Source organism: Schistocerca americana, chromosome 4 (genome assembly GCF_021461395.2).
Source record: "Schistocerca americana isolate TAMUIC-IGC-003095 chromosome 4, iqSchAmer2.1, whole genome shotgun sequence".
Classification (NCBI taxonomy): domain Eukaryota; kingdom Metazoa; phylum Arthropoda; class Insecta; order Orthoptera; family Acrididae; genus Schistocerca; species Schistocerca americana.
This window is the reverse complement of record NC_060122.1, coordinates 203,997,684-204,019,853: the sequence shown is the minus strand read 5'-3', so window position 1 is coordinate 204,019,853 and position 22,170 is coordinate 203,997,684. Positions and strand designations below refer to the sequence as shown.

Here is a 22,170-nt window from a genome sequence, read left to right as displayed (position 1 = left end):
TGTTGTGCTTTGTGTGACAAGTGTAAACGTTAAGTTTACCACAGTATGTATCAAATTTCTAGCCGCGACAGCGGCGTAACTTAGTTAATAACACTAGTGCTGACTATCCTTTGAAAATGATTACCACCACTAACGAAGCGTTAGATTACCAGGTGACCTCAAAGCGGCTCCACACATGAAATACGAGCCTCGCAATTCGCCCAGCGTGCGCAGCAGGATTAATCTGGTGAATTTAAATGAACTAAAATGTAGCGTAATTGATTTAGCTCGTTATTTCAAAATTATGGTATAAATACATTCAAATAATCGAGTGGGAAATAAGCATTATTCAGGTAAATTGTACGACTAACATAGCTGGAAAGATTACTACGGACCATAATTTCTTTTTAGTCGAGTCATACAAATAAACAACATTTACATCCAGCCCTTGAAAAGTGTTTTTAATTCACAAAATTGTTCTTTACGTAATGCCACCAGAAAGAAAGTAATAATTATTCTAATAGTTCATGTAACCATTATATGATCTTTGGGTGTGAATACAGCTAAACAAGCAACTGTATTTGATTTCACGTACAATCATTAAAATATGAATTAGGCAGTGAATAACGGCAACAATGAAAGTGTGATATTCAATCTTCTTTTCTTTCTTTTAGTGTTCAACGCTGAGGTTGGTTTGCAGCAGAGCGCCATTCCTCTCTTCTGTCTGCCTTCCTCTTCATTTCCGCGTATGTGTTACATCCAACGTCATTCATGATCTGTTGTATGTTCGATATCCTTGGTCGCCCCCGCCGATTCCTTCCCTCAATAGCCCCTTCTGCTACTGTTCCAATGATGTTACTGTGTCGTAGGATGTGCCCTACAGGTTTGTCTCTTCTTGTTTGGATGTACCTCTACAGAGGTCCGGTTTCCTGTACTCTTCAAAGCACCTCTTCATTTGTTGCTTTGTCTCTCCAGCTGATCTGCATCATCCTTCTATAGCATCACATCTCCAGGGCGTCTAGCCGTCTTCTCTCTTCTAATCCAATTGTACAAGTTTCACATCCGTATCAGGCCACATTCCAAACGAAACCTTTCATAATACGTTTCCTTATCTTCAGACTGATGTTGTTGCTAGTGAGTATCTATTCCAACGATAATCAGCTACCTTGCAGTTTTAAGTAAACAACAAGCGAACATCCAATGGATATTCGGTATGTAGCAAACTCTACAAAAGGAAATCAAAGTATCATTTCTCCAGTCACGACGTTCAGAACGTGAGCATAAATTGATGTTTCAGCGTGACTTCAGTATAGTTTATCAGAGGATAACGTAAATTATACGTCAAGCGCTGGTATGAAAATGATTGCCACGAGCAGAAACCGTTCAGCTTTAGTTTTCAAGTCAAAGTTTCTCTATGTATACTGACAATGCAGTCAGCTTGCATCTGAAGGACAACATACATGACGTAACATTTTCACAAAACGGCGCAAGTGGAGAGATTAAAATTTCAGACATTTCAGACTTGTTTTGTTCCTCACATATTTCAGTTTTTCTCCTCTTTAGATGTAGTCGTCTAATTATCCCTTGAAATGTCGTACATTAATTCTACTGTACTTCCACTGCCACGCGGTAGGTTCTGAACAATTTAAACGTAAATCCACAGCAATGTCTTTAAATTAGTTTTACAAAATAAGTCACTTAGTTCTCGGTAATTAATATGATTATGGCTTGTAATTACTCATAGGTCCATTATGCCTCCATTCATCTTCATGATGTCTACATAACTAGCGCAGAAATAATTGGAAATGAATAAAAGACATGCTTTGGAGACAATGAAGTAGAGAAAAAACCTGCTTTCCATACATTATTTTTAATATCATATGAATATGAGTACTTCGACTAACTAAATACTGACACCTAAACCCTCGTTCTCCTCTGTTTTCAGTTTCCGGAGTTAATGTCCACCTTATCACTCCACTTGTCAGCGCAGTATGCATTTTCTACACAATGCTGGTAAGTAACAACAGTATTTGTTCTTTTAAGTCTCTAATACAGAAAGATGAATGTACTTTCTATTCAACAGCTGTTGCTTTCGAGTCATAAGTTCTTCACTTTCATACAGAAATTCTGTGTTGAAGCCGGCCGGGGTGGCCAAGCGGTTAAAGGCACTACAGTCTGGAACCGCGAGACCGCAACGGTCGCAGGTTCGAATCCTGCCTCGGGCATGGATGTGGGTTTAGTTAGATTTAAGTAGTTCTAAGTTCTAGGGGACTGATGACCTTAGAAGTTAAGTCCCATAGTGCTCAGAGCCATTTTATGTGTTGAAAGAGCTTATAGAATGGAGTCACTGAAACGTTCTTACGATACCAACTGCTCAAACTGGTTGTTATTGCACGCCATACCAGTTATCAAACACGATATTTTGCTTTCTAGTCCATTTACAGTTCCGAGCAGTTCATCATAGCTTAGTAAGTATTAAAGAAAGAAATATTTCATTCTGGTATGATACATAGATTTGTAATTCCTCATCAGTTCACACACTGTAGATACTATCACGAGATAAGCGCGTTACTACATGGTGCAACAACTGCATAACAGTTTTGAGACTGTTAATATGTTAAAGACTGTTGATGTCACATTGACGCCACACTGACGCCATATGTGTAGATCGTACTGTCTGGATTTCGTGGATACAGAATTTAAACTCAAAAAGAATAAAGCTCTGACTGGTTCCGTACAAGCGAATACGAATGCTTTCTTCCACACTTCTACGACTTGCTATACAGTGTTGTTGGTATAGTTATACGGAGTCACTTCGCTTGAGAGAACGACATAATCTTGGATAAGAAGCCCACTCAACATTAATACGTTCTTCGTAGAAGATAATCTCTTTCTCCCTGTTACGCTGGATTTTACGGTAAACCACTGAACACATTCCATTGCGTTGTCTTACTGAAGAAGATCGTGACCTCTTGATTGTATCGTGAAGTAGCAACGAAAGATACGCCGGTGCATGACAGATGTAAATGTATCGCGATTGTACCAGAGCGGAAGTATGTGCAGAAAATAGAAGATATTAAGTGAAACTGAAGAGACTGGCAAAGCTGAGGTAGGTTGGACCGCCTCGGCTTTGTCGTACGTTGTCCGTGCCTTGTCCGTACCTTAAACATAATACATTTTCTCCGGCACGTGAGTAACCTGTTGCTGGACTTCTTACTGTACCAAACCAATTTTACACTTAGCCCCGAAGTCCATATTGAACTGATATGGATGGAAGCGCTTCATCCGTTTCCGCAGTTGAACGCATTTTTCTCGTTTGCTACTAGGACAACCTTTACTCATCAAATGACATTTAAATTCGCTCCAGGAATAGTTGACAATAATGGCGATTACATTACTTTTTAACGCAATAAAGAAGCTGGCAAGAAAAACATAGGTACAAAGAAGGTAACTGCAAAGAAACCATGGGTAACAGAAGAAATACATCAGCTGATCGATGAAAGAAGGAAGTATAAAAATGTTCAGAGAAATTCAGAAATACAGAAATACAAGTAGCGAAAGAATGAAATAAGCAGAAAGTGTGGTGACACCGCCAGACACCACACTTGCTAGGTGGTAGCTTTAAATCGGCCGCGGTCCATTAGTACATGTCGGACCCGCGTGTCGCCACTGTCAGGGATCGCAGACCGAGCGCCACCACAAGGCAGGTCTCGAGAGACTGACTAGCACTCGCCCCAGTTGTACGGACGACGTAGCTAGCGACTATACTGACGAAGCCTCGCTCCTTTGCCGAGCCGATAGTTAGAATAGCCTTCAGCTAAGTCAATGGCTACGACCTAGCAAGGCGCCATTAGTAACATTGCATGTATCTAAAGAGTCTCACTTGTATCGCCACAATCTCCAGATGTACCAAAAGGATGGATTAAAGTTAAGTATTCCAGAAGCTACGTACTTTTCTTTATAGCATTTATTACGTATCCTGTTTCAGACCTCACGCCATCCTGCTTTAACTTAGCGCGTGCCTTTCGGATTCCTCTCATTGTGTCTATGCTGTCTTGTCTAGACACAACAGAAAGTGCAGGGAAGCTAAGACGAAACGGCTGCATGAAAGAAGCGAGAGGTAACATTAAGTGTGCCACCTCAATTACGTTGTTAAATGCAGAGGAGAGAGCGGGAAGGTGGAAAGAAAACATTGAAGGGCTCTATGAGAGGGAAAATGTATCTGATGTGATAGATGAAGAAAGAGGAGTCGATTTAGAAGAGATGGGGCGTCCAGTATTAGAATCAGAATGTAAGAGAGCTTTGGAGGACAAGATCAAATAAGGCAGAAGGGATCGATAACACTCCATCAGAATCTCTAAAATCGTTAGGGGAAGTGGCAACACAACGAATATTCACGTTGGTGTGTAGAATGTATGAGTCTAGCAATATACCGAAGACTGCGAGAGTCGACGAGTGCGAAAATTATCGCACAATCAGCTTAACAGCTCATGAATCCAAATTGCTGACAAGTATAATATGCAGAAGAATGGAAATGGAAATTACGGATGTGTTAGATGACGATCAATTTGGCTTTAAGAAAGGTACCAGAGAGGCAATTATGACGTTGCGGTTGATAAGATAATGGAAGCAAGACTAAAGAAAAATTAAGAAAAGTTCATAGGACTTGTCGACCTGGAAAAGGCGTTCGACAATGTAAAATGCTGCAAGATGATCGATATTCTGAGAAAAATAGGGGTGCGCTATAAGGAGAGACGGGTAATATGTAATATATACGAGAACCAAGAGTGAATAGTAATAGTGGACGACTAAGAAAGAAATGCTCGGATTAAAAAGGGTGTAAGACAAGGATGTAGTCTTTCACTCCTACTGTTCAATATGTGCATCGAAGAAGAAATGATGGAAATAAAAGAGAGGTTCAGGAATGGAATTAAAATTCATGGGGAAGAGGTATCAGTGATTACGATTCGCTGATGACATTGCTATACTGAGTGAATGTGAAGAAGAATTACGTGATCTGCTGAATGGAATGGACAGTCTAGTGAGTACAGAATATGGACTGAGAGTAAATGGAAGAAAGACGAAAGTAATAAATAGCAGAAATGAGAACAGCGAGAAACTTAACATCAGGTTGATGGTCACTGAAGTAGATGAAGTTACGGAATTCTGCTACCTAGGCAGCAGAATTATCAATGACGGACAGAAGAAGGAGAACATTAAAAGCAGACTAGCGCTGGCAAAAAAGTGTATTCCTGGCCAAGAGAAGTCTACTAGTATCAAACATAAGCCTTAACCTGAGGAAGAAATTTCTGAAAATATACGTTTGGAGCACAGCATTGTATGGTAGTGAAGCATGGACTGTGGGAAATCAGGGACAGAAGAGAATCGAAGCATTTGAAATGTGGAGCTACTGACAAATGTTGAAAAATAGGTGGGCTGATAAGGTAAGGAATGAGGAGGTTCTGCGCAGAGCAGAGAAGAAAGGAATACGTGGAAAACATTGCCAAGGAGAAGGGACGGAATGATAGGATGTGTGTTAAGACATCAGGTTCAAAATGGCTCTGAGCACTATGGGACTTAACAGCTGTGGTCATCAGTCCCCTAGAACTTAGAACTACTTAAACCTAGCTAACCTAAGGACATCACACACATCCATTCCCGAGGCAGGATTCGAACCTGCGACCGTAGCATAAGACATCAGGGAATGATTTCCATGGTACTAGAGGGAGCTGTGGGGGCAAAAGCTGTAGACGTAGAGATTCGAATACATCCAGCAGATATTTGAAGACATAGGTTCCAAGTGATACCCAGAGCTGAAGAGCTTGACACAGACAGAAATTCGTGGCGGGTCAGTCCGGTCAGAAGACTGATGACTCAAAAAAAGGAAAAAAAAGAAAAAAGAAAAGGCAGTATCTTTATTTACGTCGCCATGACACTTTCGTTTTTAAGGTTTCCCTTCTGCAGTCCTAGTTTTGGAAGTAACATGGGGGCTATTTCGATTTTTGTGGCTAATTAAGGTCGTTTGTCGACCAATAGCGTTACGATTTTATTTAAGGAAATTTCGATGGTCATTTTTTCGGCTCCTGCGTTATTTTCACTGGGTCTTCTACGCACACGTGTTCGATTTACAGACGTAGAGAAGTTTCTCGGTTTCATGGTATTGTCTATGCACATTCACTTCGAGTACCTTGTTTTGATCGCGCGCTAGTATATGGAGTGACGTTCAACAGAAAATAAATGTAAATGTGAAAATATTATACGTCAGGGCTGTGCAGTGCAGTGTGCTACAAATTGAAAATTTGTTAGTAATAATAATGTAAGAGCAGAAAATAAAACTGACCACTGAATATGGCTTAAATAAACTGAAAAGCATTTACTCCCAGTAACTCTTCATTGTAGTCATAAAAGAGGGAATTACTAGCATACTGCTTAATTACCTGATGAAGCTTCCTTTCTTTTTCATCCACTGTCTTTGAATTTTTTCACTGATTTTTTTTCTACGTTTTTCTGTGAAACTCTTTTCCAGGAATCAGTGTGTACCATTTAAAATTTTGAATTTATTTGCTTCCTGCATGATGTTTCACAAGAAACACTCATTGAAATTTTGTTTTTCGTAGTCCAGGGGAGTGCTATGGTACTTGAAATTAGAGTAGACATAAGAGGAGAGAGATGTCTCCACTTTGGTCCTATCAGCAGGAAAATTGATTATAAGTCCCGTCTCAATTTTACTACATAAGGAAAACGAACTCGTGAGAACTCGTTAAGGATTCTAAACTCTTGAACTGAGAAACTAAGGAGGTGGACAGTGATTACAGCATGCAGTGGAAAAGGTTACCGTTAATATACTCATACATTAAACTAAACAACTTTCACAGTACTGAGAACATCATTCACAAAAGCACGGGCTCAACCAAGAATTCATTGGAGTCAAACAGAAGAACAATACAAACTTAAAAAGAAACAGTTGTCATTAATGTGTTACCAAACATGTAGTTGTCACAACGTACCGTTACTGTAAAAGCTGAATGTAGCTCCAATTCTGCAGATGCTGCTAGGGGAAATCTCTCTTTATAAGCCACACGGATCAGAGAGAGATCAAACAGACCTTTTGCACTCATGAAGAATCGGTTGATAGGATGAATGGGGGTGACTGCAATGTCTTCAGGCGACGTTGAAGGTGGCTTGCAACATACAACAGACTCTTACAACACTCCTGCGTGAAACAGCTGTTCGCGCACCGTTGAAACGGTGGTAACGTATCGCAGGCAACAATAACAGTCTCTGTTCAAAGTAATAAATAGCAAAACTGAAACAAGACTCTGCACGAACAGTTCGACGACGTTTGCAGCAGCATGGACTATCAGCTCTGAGACCATGGCTGCGGTTACCCTTGACGCTGCATCACAGACAGGAGCGCCTGCGATGGTGTACTCAACGATGAACCTGGGTGCACGAATGGCAAAACGTCATTTTTTCGGATGAATCCAGGTTCTGTTTACAGCATCATGATGGTCGCATCCGTGTTTGGCGACATCGCGGTGAACGCACGTTGGAAGCGTGTATTTGTCATCGACATACTGGCGTATCACCCGGCGTGATGGTATAGGGTGCCATTGGTTACACGTCTCGGTCACCTCTTGTTCGCATTGACGCCACTTCGAACAATGGACGTTACATTTAAGATGTGTTACGACCAGTGGCTCCACCCTTCATTGGATCCCTGCGAAACCCTGCATTTCAGCACGATAATGCACGACCGCATGTTGCAGGTCCTGCATAGGCTTTTCTGGATGTTCGACTGCTGCCCTGGCCAGCACATTCTGCAGATCTCTCAACAATTGAAAACGTCTGGTCAATGGTGACCGAGGAACTGGCTCGTCACAATACGCCAGTCACTACTCCTGATGAACTGTGGTATCGTGTTGAAGCTGAATGGGCAGCTGTACCTGTACACGCCATCCAAGCCCTGTTTGACTCAATGTTCAGGCGTATCAAGGCCGTTATTACGGCCAGAGGTGGTTGTTCTGGGGACTGATTTCTCAGGATCTATGCACCCAAATTGCGTGAAAATGTAATCACATGTCAGTTCTAGTATAATATATTTTTTCAATGAATACCCGCTTATGATCTGTATTTCTTCTTGGTGTAAAAATTTTGATGGCCAGTAGTGTACTTAGAATAAAGTTAAGATTAAAAATGAAAGAAACCCGAGAGTTGATAGCGAGGGCGGGATCAATATTCCACAGGAATATAAAACACAGTTTCATCAATTGTTATGAGTTTCTTTGGTGTTTCCCCTTGGAGAGAGCTAATGCACATGTCTTGGCATGTGGCTCTGTGTCGCACATAATACGGCCCGCCGATTTTGTGTGTCAGAACAAGCAAAAATTTGAAACCCTCTGGCAGTCTTGAAATAATAAGTTCATAACGTAACTTTATTTTATTTTTTTAGGGTGATAACTATAACTTTATGTCTACCCAACATATTTGTACATAAAACCATAAGGCCTCCCAGGAGAAACGGTCAGTTTTCAGACATTTAACAAGAACGGTCATACGAAGCAAAAAAGTCTGGTAAACATTGGATTTAAAATGCGAAACAAATCTCTTCTTTTGAGAGCTGTCCACTTTCCATATTTTGAGAGGCGGTAGTATGGACCAAAATAAGGCAAAATTGTCTAGTAAACATGCTCTCCAAAACTTATACCTTAAGAACTATGCGCATTTGTTCACTAGAAGAGATGTGTTTCGCAATATCTAAGATAAACAAGTGCTCACTGATCTTGAGATACGCACTTTAGAGCCCATGTTCACTGACCATTTGTGTCTTATTTTGGTCCATACTGCCGCCTCTGAACATATGGAAGGCAAAGATAATACAGTAAAAGAGATACCTTTAACTGTATAGAAAGTGAAGAAGTGCTCATAGCTTTTAAGATATGCATTTTAGAGCTGGAATGATCGTTCCTGTTGAAACTTGTACGTTTGAAATGTGACTGAATTTACGTAACTTGATAGTAGTCTGAAACATAACTGTTAGAATGGGAATGATATGTGAACGTGTATTTTATCTCGTCGCTTATGCGCTTTGCCCTGTACTGAACTTTTAAACCAAACCAAATCGGCATGAATTTACGTAACAAAAACGGAATCAGATACAACACTATTGATTTGAAATTGACTTTGGTAATAAAACAAAACTTGATCATTTTGAAAATAATGGTCCCAGTGCTTAATGAATGCTATCCGTGAAGCAATGAAATTTCTTATCTCTATCTGCGCAATGGTAACGCACTTCGCACTGCTCTCTGTTAGTGCTTTAAACTGTATAGTTAGCAAACAGCTATTGTGCAAGGCTGTTGTTTAGCAGACATTTTAATTAAATCGAATATGAATGACACAATAACTTCTTGAGAAAAATAGTTGATCAAAAATGACATAGATCTGGGAAATGGTGTTGACTTGGTGTAAGTAACAATATGGCAGTAACTTTGAACCTTGTGTTTTGACTCTTTGAAAATTATTAATGCTCTCAATTAAGACACTGAATAAACTTATTATACATTAAAAGTTAGCTCTCCAAAATCATTGGAAGTGTGCTATACATTGTCTCAATCATCACCTACGAATACGCGCATTGCATTAGTAAAAAAGTAGCTTTCTTTACCTTAATGAGTTCCAACTTCTGTTGAGATTCCTTTTACAGTTAGCAAATATCATAGTATCTTGCAAATGAAACAATCTTTACTGCACGAGCGAGTAAGTATATATTCAGCGCAAATGAGATACGACACGTCCTTACACTTCAGAGTCCTCCATACACCGAGCGAGGTGGCACAGTGGTTAGACACTGGACTCGCATTCGGGAGGACGACGGTTCAATCCCGCGTCCGGCCATCCTGATTTAGGTTTTCCGTGATTTCCCTAAATCGCTCCAGGCAAATACCGGGATGGTTCCTTTGAAAGGGCACGGCCGACTTCCTTCCCCATCCTTCCCTAATCCGATGAGACCGATGACCTCGCTGTCTGGTCTCCTACCCCAAAAACTAACCAACCAAGTCCTCCATACATCTCTCGATGTAAAATTACTATAACACATTACCCATAACACTCTGAATCAGCGATTGCTGTTGAGCAGCGACGCTACTACACAATCGAAACTACATTTGACCATCTCTGCTTCAATATGATATTTTCTCACAAAACGTGAATTAATTTACCCTGTGTATACAGGGTGGTCCACTGATCGTGACCGGGCCAAATATCTCACGAAATAAGGGTCAAACGAAAAAAACTACAAAGATCGAAACTTGTCTAACTAGAAGAGGGAAACCAGATGGCGCTATAGTTGGCCCGCTAGATGGCGGTGCCATAGGACAAACGGATATAAATTGCGTTTTTTTAAATAGGAACCCCCATTTTTATTACATATACCTGTAGTACGTAAAGAAATATGAATGTTTTACTTGGACCACTTTTTTCGCTTTGTGATAGATGGCGCTGTAATAGTCACAAACATATGGCTCACAATTTCAGACGAACAGTTGGTAACAGGTAGGTTTTTTACGTACTACAGGTATATGTACCGGTATATGTAATAAAAATGGGGGTTCCTATTTAAAAAAAACGCAGTTTATATCCGTTTGTCCTATGGCACCGCCATCTAGCGGGCCAACTATAGCGCCATCTGGTTTCCCTCTTCTAGTTAGACAAGTTTCGATCTTTGTAGTTTTTTTCGTTTGACCCTTACAGAACGTAGGTACGATTGAACATTTTATTTCGGTTGTTCCAATGTGATATATGTACTTTTGTGAACTTACAATTTCTGAGAACGCATGCATTACCTGTAAATACCACATTAATGAAATATATGCTCAAAATGATGCCCGTCAACCTCAGTGCATTTGGCAATACATGTAACGACATTCCTCTCAACAGCGAGTAGTTAGCCTTCCGTAACGTTCGCACATCCATTGGCAATGCGCTAACGCATGTTCTCAGGCGTTGTCGGTGGATCACGATAGCAGATATCTTTCAACTTTCCTCACAGAAAGAAATCCGGGGACGTCAGATTCGGTGAACGTGCGGGCCATGGTATAGTGTTTCGACGACCAATCCACCTGTCATGAAATATGCTATTCAATACCGATTGAACCACACACGAGCTATGTGCCGGACATCCATCATGTTGGAAGTACATCGCCATTCTGTCATGCAGTGGAACATCTTGAAGTAACATCGGTGGAACATTACGTAGGAAATCAGCATACATTGCACCATTTAGACTGTCATCGATAAAATGGGGGCCAATTATATTTCCTCCCATAATGCCGCACCATACATTAACCCGTCAAGGTCGCTGATGTTCCACTTGTCGCAGCCATCGTGGATTTTCCGTTGCCCAATAGTGCCTATTATGCCGGTTTGCGTTACGGCTGTTGGTGAATGACGCTTCGTCGCTAAATAGAACGCGTGCAAAAAATCTGTCATCGTTCCGTAATTTCTCTTATGCCCAGTGGCAGAACTGTACACGACGTTCAATGTCGTCGCCATGCAATTCCTGGTGCACAGAAATATGGTACGGGTGCAATCGATGTTGATGTAGTATTCTCAACAGCGAAGTTTTTGATATTCCAGATTCTCGCGCAATTTGTCTGCTACTGATGTGCGGATTAGCCGCGACAGCAGCTAAAACACCTACCTTGGCATCATCATTTGCTGCCGATCATGGTCGACGTTTCACATGTGGCTAAACACTTCCTGTTTCCTTAAATAACGTAACTATCCGGCGAACGGTTAGTACACTTGGATGATTTCGTCCAGGATACCGAGCAGCATACATAGCACACGCCCGTTGGGCATTTTGATCACAATAGCCATACATCAACACGATATCGACTTTTTCCGCAATTGGTAAACGGTCTTTTTTAACACGGGTAACGTATCACGAAGCAAATGCCGTCCGCACTCGCGGAATGTTACGTGATACCACGTACTTATACGTTTGTGACTATTACAGCGCCATTTATCACAAAGCGAAAAAAGTTATCCAACTAAAACATTCATATATCTTTACGTACTACACGAATATGTAATGAAAAATGGGGGTTCCTATTTTAAAAAAACGCAGTTGATATCAGTTTGAGCTATGGCAGCGTCATCTAGCGGGGCAACCATAGCGTCGTCTGGTTTCCACCTTCAAGGCTAGACGAGTTTCGTCCTTTGCAGTTTTTGCGTTTGATGCTTATTTCGTGAGATATTCAAAAAATGGTTCAAATGGCTCTGAGCACTATGCGACTTAACTTCTGAGGTCATCAGTCACCTAGAACTAAGAACTAATTAAACCTAACTAACCTAAGGGCATCCCACACATCCATGTTCGCGGCAGGATTCGTGAGATATTTGGCGCGGTCACTATCAATGGACCACCCTGTATAGCTTTCACCGTCATATCCCTGAATACCGACCACTGCTCCAGGAACACCCTGTGCATTATTAGCTCAACATCCAGGGAATTGAGACACGAATATTTTATCACTCAGTTCTACTGAACGCACTCTGTCATCTGTTGCTACAGTATTACCTATCGTTTTGGACGATCTTGACCTTGAACTGGTCATTACTGAGTTTGTATTTGTCTAGACCCCACTAGCATACAGCAATTTTAGAGATGTTCATCCCCCAGAAAACACACATTGCTGGAATTTGAAGTGAGAAACGCAGTTTCTGAGTTTAGTGGTGTGGCAGGGCGGCCTGAAGGCGGTGGTGTGGACGGACTTCCTGCAGAGCGGGATCACGCTGGCGGCCTTCATCGCGGTGCTCGTGATGGGACTGGTGGGCGCCGGCGGCTTCTCGGAGGTGTGGCGGGCGGCCAGCGAAGGCGGACGGGCACACATCCTCGAGTGAGTACCGTCGCTGTCACGATTATCACCGAGTAACGGAACGAAGGATCCCAAAACAACGTCCCAGTTCAGTGTTAAGAGCGGAATTGCTAAGATGGGATATGAAGGGGAATGGAAGAACATATGGGTGCAACTCAGGTCATTTGCTTAACGTATACTATTGCAGCTCGTGATCTTGCGGTAGCGTTCTCGCTTCCCGCGCACGGGGTACCGTGTTCGAGTCCCGACGGGGTTATGGATTTTCCTGCCTCGAGATGACTGGGTGGTGTTGTGTCGTCTTCATCATCATTCATCCCCATTACGGTTGGAAGAAGGCAATGGCAAACTACCTCCGCTAGGACCTTGCCTAGTCGGCGGTGCGGGTCTCCCGCATCGTCCCCTACGCTCCTCGGAGTATGGGACCTCATCATCATCATCATACTATTGGGCATAAAACCTGGCCGGTGGCCGGCAGCCACAGAGCCTAAGTAGGTGCCGATCGAGATGTGGGTCAAATAATGTCGCAACTCTCATAATTCTGTAAGTCCGGTTGTCTGCACAAAGTGGCAACGCTGTAACCGGTGACAGTTTCTGGAGGAAGTGTGGTCTTCTGTTCGAGCCATTCTCTTAGAACTACACCCCTGGTCTGGCGGTAAACTGCACGTCTTGTGAATGCAATATTTGGCTAGGGAGACCATTCACTGGCTAAATTTTTATAGCGCCTTTTGTCTGAATATTAAAGTAATGAGTGTAATCGTAGCAGAGCTACAACGTATTTCACTTCCAGACACACCTACAACAACAGTTCCGTCTAATAACGTTTTTGCCATAGATTACTTGGTATATTGTCTGCCTGTGAACGCTGCATGCTTCAGACGTGTCCGGCCGTGTTAGCAGGCAACCGCTACCGGCTATGGCAGCGGCAATGCGTTCTCTCGCCCTCTATCGAAAGCGCCAGCTACCGCTCATCGCTGTGTTCAACATTAAACGCTTTAGGTGGTCATGATAGTTCACTCACTTTCGGGATTGGTTCTGAGCCATTCTGGTAAATGGTTCAAATGACACTGAGCACTATGGGACTTAACATCTGAGGTAATCAGTCCTCTAGAACTTAGAACTACTTAAACCTAGCTAACCTAAGGACATCACATACATCCATGCCCGAGGCAGGATTCGAGCCTGCGACCGTTGCAGTCGCGCGGTTCCAGACTTTAGCGCCTATAATCGCTCGGCTACCCCGGCCGCCCTGACGAAATAATCTGAACAGTTGTCGCGTTTATAAGAAAATTTAATATTTCGACCTTAATAAGATCATTGCACTTTTAAATTTCTACTGGTTTTGTGCACCATGTTCTGTAATGCCTACAGTAATGATAACCAGGGCAATGACGGAGAGCTAATGGAAGCAGTATCATGTCTGCTCCATGCCGCCATGCTTGTCTCGTGACCGAAGGCAATGGTAAAAGCTGATTTTGATCTTAGTTGACTACCGATATGTATCGTTTCAATTTTTCCTTTTATTCTGCAAATAGCCACAATGCACCAACTGCATGATCAGCTGTTTTTACTGATTTCTATTTTTCATCGTTAACCCTCTTCTGTAATGCAACAAACTTAATAGATCATTAGTTTGCTATCGTTACAATTATCATTGCTATTCGTTCACTTGCAAGAACTTTGTAGCCACTATTTACTACCAATGCACATGTCGGTTGAATCAGGAAGAATGGAATGATGGATGTTACACCACACAGAATACGCACATTTACCTCAGCGTTTTCAGGGCAATAAGAAGCCCAATAAGAAAAGAAAGGACGAAAACTGGAGGCCGGAGACTCAGTCAGTGCTCTGCAATAATTTCTGTTGATTTAATACGGTGGTAACTGATACATTCGCGTCATAGCTTATAACTCAACAATAGAATCGTGGTGTAGACTCTGCCACAGCTACAGAAAGCTTGGAATTTGAAGCCACGGCCATGGTTTACCACTAACTCAGCTGCTGCTTAAGCCAACGGCCTTGCCGCAGTGGTAACCTCGGACCCCGAGAGATCACCGAAATTATGCGCCGTCGGGTTGGGCTGGCACTTGGATGGGTGACCATCTGGTCTGCCGAGCGCTGTGGGCAAGCGGGGTGCACTCAGCCCTTGTGAGGCAAACTGAGGAGCTACTTGATTGAGAAGTAGCGGCTCCGGTCTCGGAAACTGACATACGTCCGGAGCAGCGGTGTGCTGACCACATGCCCCTCCATATCTGCATCCGGTGACGCCTCTGGGCTGAGGACGACACGGCGGCCGGTCGGTATCTTTGGGCCTTCATGGCCTGTTCGGGAGGAGTATTATTTATCAGCTGCTGCTTACAGCGTTACAAATTTAAATGGAATACTATCTTCGATAATTTTGTCTGTTGCTGCTCGAATGAGTTATGCCGATGGACAAATTAGGTTTCCTTCTTCCTTTTTTTATATAGCTACCCAAACAAACATGGAAATTCCGGGTAATCAAATGCGTGTTTCACTTGTGACATATTTCGACTACTATTCATAAGCATTATGGCAGCCTCGGTCACATAGCTCTTGTAAGCAGGAGTAGTAGTCCATTTTACTAATACCAAGCCATAACACAAAAGATTAGTTACTGGAAAGATTCGAAAGAAACTATCAGTGACATGGGTTTAGATTCTTTTCATTAAATGGAGACGAAACACCGGGAGAAAATTACAAAAGAAATGCGCTGTATGTATTGATCCCAAAGTGTAAAAAGTATGAAAGTGCAGAACTGGATATTGCCTACATCTGCAGTTTAGTTGCTGTGTTAATGTACATAATTTTCAGTTTCCTCTCTTCTGAACCCTCAAAAAATTCCTGCGTGCCATCGAATAATTTGTTGACTGCGTTTCTTCTTCCTCCCATCCCCATCAACATACTTCCACATTCTCGTGGAATTCTAAAATGGTTCTGAGCACTATGGGACTCAACATCTGAGGTCATCAATCCCCTAGAATTTAGAACTACTTAAACCTAACTAACATAAGGACATCACACACATCCATGCCCGAGGCAGGATTCGAACCTGCGACCGTAGCGGTCACGCGATTCCAGACTGAAGCCCCTAGAACCGCACGGCCACACCGGCCGGCAAGTGGAATTCTGTTTATATGTGTCACAAGACTGCAGATAGACACAGTCGATTTCGAAGTGCGAAGTTTTTGATATCTTCCAGTTTTGTGGTGTGTGGAGCAAGGATGATTTGCAATTAGCTTTTATCCCATGGAAATGAGCTTTCGTTGCCAACTGCTGACGTAAGAATTTTATTCGCTTGCGCTTGATGAAATTATAACCGTAATAGAAAATTAGATACGCCACATGCCGTATGCTGCATTGGCTGAAACTAATATCACTAACTTTGCCATCATTGCCGGCCGGAGTGGCCGAGCGGTTCTAGGCGCTACAGTCTGGAGCCGCGCGACCGCTACGGTCGCAGGTTCGAATCCTGCCTCGCGCATGGATGTGTGTGATGTCCTTAGGTTAGTTAGGTTTAAGTACTTCTAAGTTCTAGGGGATTGATGACCTCAGAAGTTAAGTCCCATAGTGCTCAGAGCCATTTGAACCATTTTTCAATCATTGCACTGAATTTAAGTAGCCCCTGCGTTGACAGCCCTCTCCCACGCTGGGACGCTTAAAAAAATGAGGAATTCTACAATGAATCTGATTGAATGCCTTAAAGAAAGACAGCTTGAAAAGCGACGTTAGAAGGTGTCAGAAGATATCGTTGCATCAAAACCAAACATGCACGCGCCTCGCCACTGATCGTCCGCACAGGATGATCACGACAAGCATTTCACTAACAAGCGTTTCACCTCACAGCTATGCCTAGTAAAGCTAAGAATCTGCAACATCGTTGCAAACTTTTAGTAGCCGTATGATAGTGCATTTACTTCCGCTTGTGATCCTTAAATGTTCCACTACATTCACTTGGAATTCCCTTTCCACTTCGATGACTTATGTTACATGATGCTCTGGTAAAATCAGACCCTGAGACAGACCTGTTCCCAGCTAACATGTTCCCAGAGAGCTATGGTGCATACAGCGTTTGCAGACAGTCTGCCAAGAAAATCTGTCGCAAAAATGTACATGTACAGAAACACACACACACACACACTCACTCATATAAACACGCCTGTCTCCTTGCATTGTGTTCAGTCGACTACCAGCTCTTTACAGGCCCACAACGAGTATACTGTGGTGAGGTGCGGGTATGGGATGGGATGCGGAGAAGCAGGAGGCTAGGAGGGGATTCGCAGGGGAAGCGTCTAGTGGCTCACGGAGAGAGTGGGGAGCTGTCTCTGGGCTAGCTAGGGCTGCAGGTAGAGGGGGCAGGTGGCAGACAGCTGGCACACACACACACACACACACATACACACACACACACACCCGCTATTTGGTGGCAAGGGGGGGCTTACCTTAGGTTAGGGCTTGGAAGGATAAGCGAGTGAAGGATGTGCTTTAAGAATAGCTGCCATCTGCATGGCTCAGAAGAGCTGATGGTGGTGGTGAGGATCCAGATGGCATGAGTTGTGAAGCAGCCATTGAAATCTCACATACTGTGCCACTGGATGGTCTACCTTGTTTTTGGCAACAGTTTGGCAGTGGCCATTCATTGTAGTTGACAACTGGTTGGTTGTCATACCAATGTGAAACACTGTGTAGTGGTTACAGCAGAGCTGGGATATAATATGGCTGCTTTCACACGTGTTGGGTGTGTGTGTGTGTGTGTGTGTGTGTGTGTGTGTGTTTGTGTACCAGCTGTCTGCCCCCCCCCCCTACCTGCACCCGTAGCTAGTCAACGGTTGGCTCCCCCGTGAGTCGCTAGACACTCTCCCCCCCCCCCTCAAACCCCCTCCTTGCCTCCCACCTCTCACCACACCCCACACCACCTCATGCCTGTACGCTCACTATGGGCCAGTAAAGAGCTGGCAGTTAACTGAGCACAATGCAGGGAGTCAAGTGTGTGTGTGTGTGTGTGTGTGTGTGTGTGTGTGTTTGTGCATGTGTTTGTGTTTGTGTGCATGTCTTTCCTACAGCTAGAAAAATGAAGTGCATCCCGAAAGCTAGCCGAGCTCCATACATTTTGTTTGTGTGACTATCGATAATGCAATGCTTCTGTCTTTCTGTGAGTCGTCTCCTTTATTTATAAGTAATTCATAACCGTATATATTGAGTTAGTTCAGGACATAATAGGCTACATACAGTCTCAGGTTATGTTTACTGCATAAATGAAATGGCTGCATTCCAAATTATTGGTTTTACGAACCATAGGTGATCGTGTTGTGTGCCCTTCAGCAATGTAAGTGGTGAGCCCTTATGACAGTGAAGAACGCAGTCCGGCAACTTTACTTCTCCTCAGTCTTAGCTCACCGATATGGCTGTCGCATTATTCGGTAATTGACGCTTTCCTTCTTATCTCATGGTAAGAAATAGAAATTAGGTAGTTTATAAAACAGTTATGACTAGTCTGCACGTTTCGAGTTGTCCCTTCCAGAGTATAAAAAGAATGCTAGTAATAAGTGTAGGCTGTGAGTTTCATCCCTTTTCAAGTTTTCGGTTACACAACGAAGTCTTTCCTGTTGGAGGTCTTAGGCAAAATGTTATCGGTTAACTCGTCGCATCAGATTCGGATACAATCCGAAATTTTGTGTGATATTTCGCATAGTCGCCATCATGGCCTAGATCAGACGTTGTCTGTGACAACTGTGATGGAAGCAATAATCGAAAGCTTGTGATTTTGACCAAGCCCCAAATAATAATTGTGATGGTGGACGAAATGATGGGACGTTTGGAATTTTAACTTAAACCTTGATGATGATGTCGTTATTTTATCCGATTGTGATGATGGAAGTAAACCTAATGTTTACCAAATATTTATGTTTGTTTCTGTTTAATGGGACCTTGTTTGTACATTCCTTACGACATAATTTTATTAACTTTCAATGACACAGATACGTTGCCTACGTACCTGACTGTCTTCTTTCCTTTCAGTATTCGTCTGTGCAAGCAATTTAAATTTCCATGTCTAAAAGAAATTTAATAATTTGTTTTGTAATTGACATTATCTTCGCAAATGCCATGTGTAAAAGGGAAGCTGCAAAATTCGTGATTTTAGAGTTCCGTTGAAACGTACCGTATGTTCGTAAGCTCAAAATGTATCCTTCACTACCCTCTGCTAACGCTCGAAGTGTGTATGATTTTGTTACACACTGTGTATTTATAGTGTGTGTATTTACAGTGTGTGTATTTAATGCTGTCCTTCACTAGACCCAAAACAATGTTCTACAGTTGACTACATAAAATGTGTTACCATGCGATTTAAGTATGAAAACTGTATACTCAAGCCATTGCTACTGTTAAAACTAAATATGGAAAAATAGCAATCAAAGTGGAGGGGTACACGCGTAGCCTACAATGTAACAGTGCGAGTGGAAGCTACTGTAACTGATTTTTGATGTTGCTGAGCAACAATCATAAATTGTGTTTAAATGAACACACCGCCGTTTGACTATTGCCAAATTGCGTTGTGTTCATTAAAAAACATTTCGGTAATAGCAACAGAACATCTTTATTGTTCTTATTTTGAGTGCCTTATCTAAATATGAAAGTATTACAATATGTTAGAACCCCAGATGTAGTGGTTCATGTCTTAATTGAATTATGAACAAAAAGAGCTACTACAGACATCTTCGAAGGGCGAGGCAACACCATACCGTCATCTCTACCTCACCAACACCTCACCTGACCGTTTTACAGTTTCCTTCTAATCAATGTTCCAATGAAATCGTTGCTTTATACACGTAGTGCAACACTAACTGCTGATAATTGTGTAAGTCGCCAGAGATAACAATTATTTTGGTAGTTGGTGCCTGATGATTTCTCCTATCATTAGACACAGATGGTGCCAAGGAATGCATCTGAGACATTGTGTTGGCCACAGGATGACTCCAGACCCATTCGTACGAAGCTCCTTCTGGACCGTGGTGGTGGGCGCAACAGTTTCCTGTGTGGGCGGAATTTCGATCAACCAGGGGATGGTGCAGAAGTTCCTGGCGCTGCCGAGCATGACGGCTGCTCGAAAGTAAGTGATCATTGTCAAGTATATACTACCATCCCTTTTGCAATTCCGCGGGGCTACATTGAGTACAGTAATTACTTTATCAGCTGATGACAACGAAGCGCCAGCGTATTGCTTTTAAATTTTACGTTGGTTTTAGGAACGTTGTTCAACTCAGAGTGGAAGACAGATAATTTTTCTATCTTTTACCTATTTTGCCACAACTCTTCATAACCACTTGTCCCTTCATAATAGTGCCAGTTGATTATTCTTTGTCGCACTATTTTTTGTAGTTTCTTCATCTTATATTTGAACTCAGTACGTTCTTTTGAGGAACTTCCACGTTCAACAGGTCTCTGATGGGGTTCACTTTCGGTTTGATGCTTATGAACGTCATAAGCATTTTCTGTGGCCTCCTGTTGTACGCTGCATATCACGACTGCGACCCAATTGCGACTAAAGTAAGTACCATGCAACGCAGAAAGCCAATAACAACTTTAGCCCTATGAAGGTGAAATTAGAATGAATTACCACATAATTCTTTAGGTTTGCGGTGCTGTTTATTTATATCTACATCTCTACCTGCACAGGCTGTTAGCGGTATAAGGACAGATCTTGTGATGGCTCTGAGCACTATGGGACTCAACTGCTGAGGTCATTAGTCCCCTAGAACTTAGAACTAGTTAAACCTAACTAACCCAAGGACATCACAAACATCCATGCCCGAGGCAGGATTCGAACCTGCGACCGTAGCGGTCTTGCGGTTCCAGACTACAGCGCCTTTAACCGCACGGCCACTTCGGCCGGCGATCTTGTGATCTTTGGTACCTTAATGTGTAGCCATTTCAGTGTGTTGGTTGTTTTATTCTGCATCTAACGACCTTTCTGCGGACATGTCACATAATTTACTGCTTATTTTCCGCACAGTCATAACTGCACCACTAAGTGAACTGTGCCTGTCGACATAGACTTCTCGTTTTGCATCCACAAATCCACACTTCAGCACCTGAACTGCAGCCCAGGGTAACACAAACATGAATGACTTTATCTTGTCAATCACACTTCGACGTACTAATCAACCTAAACATAGTAATCCTCATAGCTGTAATTATTGGTCAGTAAATACTGTTGTAATTGTGCTCAGAACACTGTCCTGAGTCAACAATAATAATATCTGCACCTGTATCCATAACAACCTGTATATCTATTTCTATACCTGTATCTACATCTACACGGTGAACTCGAACACCATCGACAAAATTTCAGACGTTCTTCAGGTATAATTTCTGAGCTTTGCTGCATAAGATGCCGTTGGCCTCCGATGACCTGTTACACAGTAACTGGATTTCGTTTGATAACATTCACCTTTGTATCGGCATTACACCGAAAATGCCTGCAGAACAGAGCAAATGTCAACCGAATGCACTGTGTTTCTTGTTTGGAAACAAACGTGTTTCATATACTCACGATATTTGCTGTTCACGGCAGTAATGTGTACTTTAATCTTCGCCCTCAAGTTTGTAGAAGTAATGCATGGTTCTGTCTCAGGTTTGTTTTTGCGGTAATATTATTTGCACGTTAAGAATGATGAATTGCTGTACGGATAGGCTTACTGGTGAAGAGTTGGCCAATATGCTCCTCGTGTGTGGGGTCATTAAAGGAAAAACGAAAACGGCGCAAAGAGACTATGCTGAGTTATTCTTGCAGTGACAGCAAATTCGTCACAGTATGTGTGGATCTGTACATAAGCACATTCCTGCGTTTTTTTTTTCTTTTTTTTCGTGTTCTGCGTTTTTGAGACAGAATTTTACAGGAATTTTCACTCATGTTAAAATATTTTGACAGTAACAAAGGGATAACAAATAGAATGAATCAAAAGAACGTGAAGCGATACTGTCATTACGACATGGCTTAGAAGATAGTTTTGAAAACGGTAAATCATTTATAGCATTTGTAGAATTACAAAAGATTTTTATAATGTTCATGTAATACACTCGCTGGAAATGTGAAGTTATCAGTATATACGGAGGGGAAGTTTATCTAAAAATTGTGATAAACAAGAAAGAAGTAACAAAATGACACGAAAAAAGGCAGTAACTGAGAAAAGAAAGAAACTTCGTCGTAAGCTGTCTTACAAATCATACAAATTGAATTCTGAGTCATCAGTAATGGAAACTACGGACACGTTTGGAAAGGAAATTGTATTTG

General features: G+C 42.3%; 1 protein-coding gene across 1 annotated transcript in view; it reads left to right on the top strand.

Moving 5' to 3' along the window:
• LOC124613350 (sodium-coupled monocarboxylate transporter 1-like) overlaps positions 1 to 22,170 on the top strand; it is a 92,698-nt gene that overhangs the window by 19,401 nt on the left and 51,127 nt on the right. Inside the window, exons 4-7 of the mRNA XM_047142046.1 lie at positions 1,925 to 1,992; positions 12,727 to 12,881; positions 19,846 to 19,986; positions 20,315 to 20,423. Coding sequence (XP_046998002.1) covers positions 1,925 to 1,992; positions 12,727 to 12,881; positions 19,846 to 19,986; positions 20,315 to 20,423 — 473 coding nt within the window. The remainder of the gene's footprint in view (positions 1 to 1,924; positions 1,993 to 12,726; positions 12,882 to 19,845; positions 19,987 to 20,314; positions 20,424 to 22,170) is intronic.